General features: G+C 35.2%; 1 protein-coding gene across 1 annotated transcript; it reads left to right on the top strand.

The window, feature by feature from the left end:
• The first annotated feature begins 1,215 nt into the window (after positions 1–1,215).
• On the top strand, positions 1,216–2,613 carry LOC134250654 (uncharacterized). The gene is made up of 4 exons (XM_062733007.1): positions 1,216–1,277; positions 1,456–1,657; positions 1,748–1,924; positions 2,101–2,613. The coding sequence occupies exons 1-4, from the start codon at positions 1,216–1,218 to the stop codon at positions 2,611–2,613; spliced, it is 954 nt and encodes a 317-aa protein (XP_062588991.1).
• Positions 2,614–6,487: the final 3,874 nt, after the last annotated feature.

A 6,487-nucleotide genomic window follows, 5' to 3' on the forward strand; every position in this document is an offset into this window, starting at 1 on the left:
GGAAAAGTTCGTTTTTCGTTGTCTCTGGGTCTTCTCTCCATTTTTTAAAAACTTGTATTCATTTCTTAATTAATGATAAAATAATAATTTCTGAATTAAACTACACACAAATAACGTTTCAAAATCATGGAGAGAAGACCCAAAGATAGAAAAATTTTAGAAATGTACCATTTTGTACCAAGTGTCTGATCTGACCAATTTTCAAGTTATTTTTTAGTAAATCAGAGCTCAATATTGGGAAAATATTTTCCTTTCCTGTTGCACAGGAACCCGATAAATAAAAGAAATGTCAGAATTTCATCTGACATGTCGATAAAATTTTCACTTTTCAATTACGCCCAGATTCTTGCCGAATGCCAATCAAAAGCGCCCTCGTTCTTTCTGTGAAATATTTCCAAAATGCTAGTCCTCCTATACTTTTGGTCTGATTTCAATATAATTTGGCACACAAGTAGACTACACCTAGATACAAAATTCTGTATCAATTCTTGATTTCGATGAATTGTGTCGCCTTGGTTACTAAGAATAGAAATTTCTGCGAAATACTTTCAAAATGCTACTCCAAATACAGTTTTAGTCTAATTTCAATATAATAATGCAAGTAGACTACACTGATATACATAATTACTAGTTTTGTGTTTTTGATTTTGATGATTGACATGTTGCACATGCCATGGTAACTAAAATTGAAAATTCTGTAAAATTTTATTAAAAGGTCCTACAGTTGTAGTCAAATTGCAATCTCTCCAGGAAAAGCGACTCGATCAAGGATCATTATTTAATTTATTGTTTTTGACAAGTTTTAAGTCCCAACTGCTAATTTTCTTTTCTTCTATTATAAGTACAAACCAGTAGAGCTACAGCCTCGCAGACCTGTTTACTCTTATGATTTCGCCGTATTTTGCACGGATTTTTAGTTTAAAATACGTCTCACGTTTTACTATCATGAAAATACGGAAATAGGAAATACGTTCGTTTTGTTATGATTGTAACATTATCAAGAATCATTTTATGTACGAATTGATTTGATTTGCATAACGCATGTTGTACGTTTGGAATTGAATAAACGTGGACGCACACACATGGGCCGACTTCGACTAGAACTTTAGTTCGTACTCGAGTTACGTCAACAAATCCTAAAAATAGATATTTTGTTAAACTTACCCTAATACCAGCCAAATAGCATTAATAGCAAAAAATCTTACCCGAGTAAACATGGACGAAAGTTTTCCTTTTCTGTATGCATATGAAACTATTATTGACGACGAAGGAGGGGAGTATGTAAAACGATTTTATGCTTTCATGAGGCATAGTTTTCTGTTTTTATTCCTGAAAACGAGATCAACGCCATTAAGAATATTACGATATGCAGAAAATACTGTTCCACTGTTTACGGCAGCACACTTTAAATTTCACTTTCGAATTAGCAAGGAAATGTTTGAAATAATACTGCAGCAGATCGGAGGAGAGCTGCTTCCTACACACGGAGGAGAGTCTGATGAGACAGATCCATCGAAACAAGTGTTATTATTTCTATGGTTATATTGCAAATCAGCAGTCTATGAGGGAAATCAGCCACGTGTTCGACGTATCAATGTCAACGGTACATGCCACATTGAAAAGAGTCAATAATGCTATCAACAAAAAATTATGGAATGTAAGTATCTGTATATATAACTGCATGAACACGATGCAGAATTGTTTAATTCATAAAAGACGATTCCAAAACATTTGTATGTTTTTTCAGGTTATACAGTGGCCAGATTTTAATGAACAAAATGAAATTGCTAGAGAATTTCAACTTCGTTGTGGACTCCCAGATATAGTTGGTGTATTAGATGGTACACACATCCGCCTTGCTTCTTGCATCAACGGTGATACTGACTATATGAATAGGAAACATTTTCCGTCCATCCAGCTTCAGGTTTGTATAATCATGATTATATAATGGTTTCAATTTATATTTTTCTTTTTATATTTATAGGAATATAAGAAACTGCTATTATTTCTCTATTTGTATTTAGCATAGGCTGATCTATTAAAGCTTCGTGTTCCTGTTTAAATGATATTAATTGTACTAATTTTTGTATCTTCATTCAGATAGTGGTAGACCATGACATGTTAATCAGAGACATTTACACTGGATGGCCTGGGTCAACCCATGATGCAAGGGTATTCCGAAATTCAAATTTATTTACCAATGCCACCACAGGAAATTGCATTGATGTCAATAAATACATAATTGCTGACAGTGCTTATCCGTTAAAACAATGGCTCATAACCCCCTTCAAAGACAATGGCAGATTAAATGCTCAGCAGCGAAGGTTTAACAGGGTATTATCATCAGCAAGGCAAGTCGTTGAACGCAGCATTGGCCATCTTAAAAAACGTTTTAGGCGTTTGACAGAGGTCACTATTCATCATCCAGAAGAAATTGTAAAAACTATTGTTTCTGGGTGCATTCTACACAACCTATGTATCATTCATGAAGACAGTGTGGAAGGCTTTGTGGAAATAAACAATGATGGTCATCCAAATCACTTTCCCAACTTATACAATGATGGACAAGATGGAATACACAGACGGCAACAGCTTATGCAGATGTTGCCATGAGGGGACTGTACATTGAACAGTGTGTATTCGAATTGGTGTATATGTACATTGAACAGTGTATTTGTATTGATGTTGCTTACTTAAATGGTTTTTAAAAAAAAAAAAGCTTGTAACATTGACATCTTAAATTTTAATAGTAAATAACAAGTAAAAAATAACAACTGTGTTCAATAACAACCCTGAATTCTCAAGATGGGTTGGTAAGTTGGTAAACAATTTTATTTCATGACAGCAGCTTTGAAAATACATTCTAAAATTTAATAGAAAAAAACTCTATAAGTAAGAAAAGTACAAAAGAAAGCGATTTGTGAACAAAATGCTTGGTATCAAACATATGCTGTTTAAAGGAAAATTCATGATTAATTAATTTACAACTGTTATTTAGTTGAACTTGTGAGATATCTCACGCCAGAGTACATTAATATAGATGAAATAGATAAAGACAAGATTCTCAAATACGCAAAGACCGGACATCCGATTATATTTTTACAAACCTTCCATCAGCCCCCATTGCTTATAGACAATCAATGTACTTTTTGAGGGCCATCAGATTTGCAGTGTTTCTAGAGCATTTTACTTTAGAGATAAGAAGTAAGTGTCCAAATAATACCAAATACCAATAAGGAACGTCGAAAACAGTCTTTCAAAAGGGACAATAAAAACTTATGTCCAGTCTCACAAAAGATGCTGGCTCAAAAGAGATCCCTTACTGCTTAATGGCAAAAAAGTGCTGAGTACGTCTAAATTTGGAGCAATGGGAAATGTTCAAATGTCGTCCAAACAAATCTTAAAGGGATTAAAAGCAAATAAACAACCAATCTTCGAGGGCGTAATTAAAGAAAAATACACTGGGCGTCTCAGGAAGCTGAATCATGATTTCAAAACTATTTGTAAAGAGTATTTAAACAATATTTAATTGAACCAAACCGAATCTACAAGGCATGATAAAATGCTTCATGTATATACAATGTCATAGTCACAAAGTTTAACCCATGAATAAAGGCATTAAAGAAAGAAAATCTGAATCATATTTATCAGGATGAATATGCAGACATATTTACAACAACTCCTATGGTTCTGTAATGGCATACAGTAAACATAGGAACATAGATGAACTGGTTATTAGATCAAAACTCAAATTAAATAAAATGCAGTGAAATTGAATGATGTGTTCACTAGGTGGGCATTACATCTACCATGTATTACGTACCTTAAATTCAACAGACAAGTTTGTTTGTTGTTTACCACCGTCCCTTTCGAAAATTTATTCACTCAAGAGGCCAAGACACCTCCGAAACACTCTTAATTAGTCGTGGTAAATTTTATTATCAAAATGTTTCAAGAGTGAAGAATTCTAGATAGCTAATGGCATAAGATTGAGACACCGCCGTTGTTTTATTAAGAACTTTTTCTCAGTAATCACATCTTGGTGCCATTTTCTTCAACAAATCACAGTAGAACAATATCGGCCGTTCTGCTAAAAACTGATTTTGATGAAATTATATTTTATGAAACTTAGTTAACAATAAACAAAAATAATTGAATCTTCTTATTTAAAAAATCTTTTCAGTCGGTGCGATTTAATTGGGTCTGTCGCGTTAGGGGAAACAAAGGTATTTTTTTATTTTGGCCTTATCATCATCCTCTCAACCCCCACTAAGGGAGGAGCCCAAGACACCCTTCTACTATTATCTTATTCCCTTTTAATTTAATTCTTATGAACAACCCTAAAAAATAGTCTTTCACCCTTGACAATAATTACATTGTATAAAAAAATGGATCTCCAAGTTCATGAAAACTAATTTTGACACTAACGTTTCCTTGGATAATAGAAAATACAACTGATCAGATTAAAACAGGTTTTTTCATTTCATAAAACTAACTCTGCACCCTTAACAACATTACCTTGACACTACTTCGGTTAACTTTGTCGTCTAAATCCCTGAAAATTCTTCTATAGTTAAAAATGAATTTGGTCCAATTTGCATGCATTCATTACGATTAAATCCATGGGAAGAACATAAGGAAAATGGTGATAACTCTTCTGAAAAACATCTAGTGGATGGGCAGGTGGAAGGCCATGAGAAGGTAGATGGAGAATCACTTGTAGGGGATACATGTAGCAAGTCATCAAGGGTTTTACCACAGTAAATATTTAGATTTTTCTCGTCATTTACAGAACAGTTCAGTCCATAGTAAACAAAACTTGGCTGTACCTTTTCAATGACGTTGGAGCATTCCGCTTCAAAGGAAGCATCAGCCTCTGCAAACTCGTCTTTGCTTTCTTTCATTAGTCCAGGAGTGATATTGTCTTTTTGGAATAATTCCTGGTAGACAGACTCTTTCACTGCTGGATCTTTAAAAAAAGACAACTCATTTATCCCCCGTTAATTATCAATAATACACTTTTATACAACATAAAACTGAAAAATAATGCATTTAACGTTAAGCTAACATACTAATCTCTTTTAAATAAAAAATAAAATTTTGAAAAGTTACATTGAAATAGCTAAATAAAGCTACCTGAGGTAGGTAAATAAAGCTACGTAGGTAATTCTAACTACGTAGCTAAATCTAGTGATTTTACTGGACCTGGCTAATGCAGTGTGGACAGAAAAAAGAAAATCTATTAGACTTTTAACACCTTACCGCATTTAGGGTCATTGATCATCTGGAATAATTCTGGGGGCATTTGACAAGTTCTCTGAATGCCATTCCAGGTAAATTCAACTAATTCTGTTGTGGAGAAATGATAAATTCTATTCATTATAGCGTATTTGTATTAATTTTGTTCATGCATAAAAAATCCCGCTCGACTATAGATAGAAACCTTCGCAGTTTAAGATTTGCTAATTAAGCTATCTTTCTACGTTATGTTTTATCAGCTTTTTATTATAATATCTCTGATATTTCAAAGTGTTTATACTTACAAGTCCACGTTGTCTCCACCCGCCGCCATCTTGAAACTCGAATAACCCAGGGCTAGACGTGGGCCGTACTAGGGTAGAGTTCAAAGTTGAAATGACGTCACTATAGTCGCAACTCTATCAGTTCGGCTGTTACTCGGGTAACTCGGGCTCTTACTATAGTTCCAGTCGAAGTGGGCCATGGTGTTCTACTGTTTTTAGAGTCCTACTGGCGGACCTAGCATACTTCTATTAAATACCCGATAACAATACATGGTGTCAGAAGTCAGCCATGGATCTGACAGGTGTACCTACTCCCAAGATGGACTGGGAAGCGACGAACTTACCGGAACAGTGGAAAAAATTCCGGACGCGCGTGGATCTCGTATTTAAAGGACCGCTGTCGTAAGGTTACGTACTTACTGTTATGGGTTGGCGACAAGGGCCGCGAGATATACAATACTTGGACAGACATGTCAAATGATGATAAGAAGAAACTCGAGCCGCATTACAAACGGTACAAAGCACATGTTCAGCCAAAATTAAACCCTATTTTTGCGAGGTTCAAGTTTAATAATGAAAACCAGGGAGCCCCCTCAATAGAACAGTTTGTGACACGTTTAAGAGTACTCGCAGAAGACTGTAACTATGGTAACAGCAAGGATGAAATGATCCGTGACAGAATTGTTTTCGGCACATCTTCGCAAAAGGGCAGAGAGAAGCTCATCGCCGAAGGAGAAAAGTTGACCCTAGAGAAGGCAATACAGATTGCACAATCGTATGAATATTCACAACAACAGCTAAAGACTATGTCGTCACAAGAGGTCCATGCAGTTAGTCATGCGCGACACACGAGCAGTGGAAAGGCTTTTTGTGGTAGTTCTAAGCACTCGTCCAAGCATATGTCCAAGGATACAGAGCAGAAAAGATTCCCGCAAGCCCAGCCGAGGAATCAACACAAGATGAAG

This window comes from Saccostrea cucullata, unplaced genomic scaffold (assembly GCF_032062105.1).
Source record: "Saccostrea cucullata isolate Sc308-1 unplaced genomic scaffold, CSIRO_AGI_Scuc_v1 ctg13431, whole genome shotgun sequence".
NCBI classification, from domain to species: Eukaryota; Metazoa; Mollusca; class Bivalvia; order Ostreida; family Ostreidae; genus Saccostrea; species Saccostrea cuccullata.

Bases quoted from the DNA above. Each gene is read 5' to 3' on its own strand.
- LOC134250654 (XM_062733007.1), top strand. From the start codon at position 1,216: ATGGACGAAAGTTTTCCTTTTCTGTATGCATATGAAACTATTATTGAC. The intron at 1,278-1,455 runs GTATGTAAAACG...ATAATACTGCAG, and splicing joins ATTGACGACGAAGGAGGGGA to CAGATCGGAGGAGAGCTGCT. The intron at 1,925-2,100 runs GTTTGTATAATC...ATCTTCATTCAG, and splicing joins TTCCGTCCATCCAGCTTCAG to ATAGTGGTAGACCATGACAT.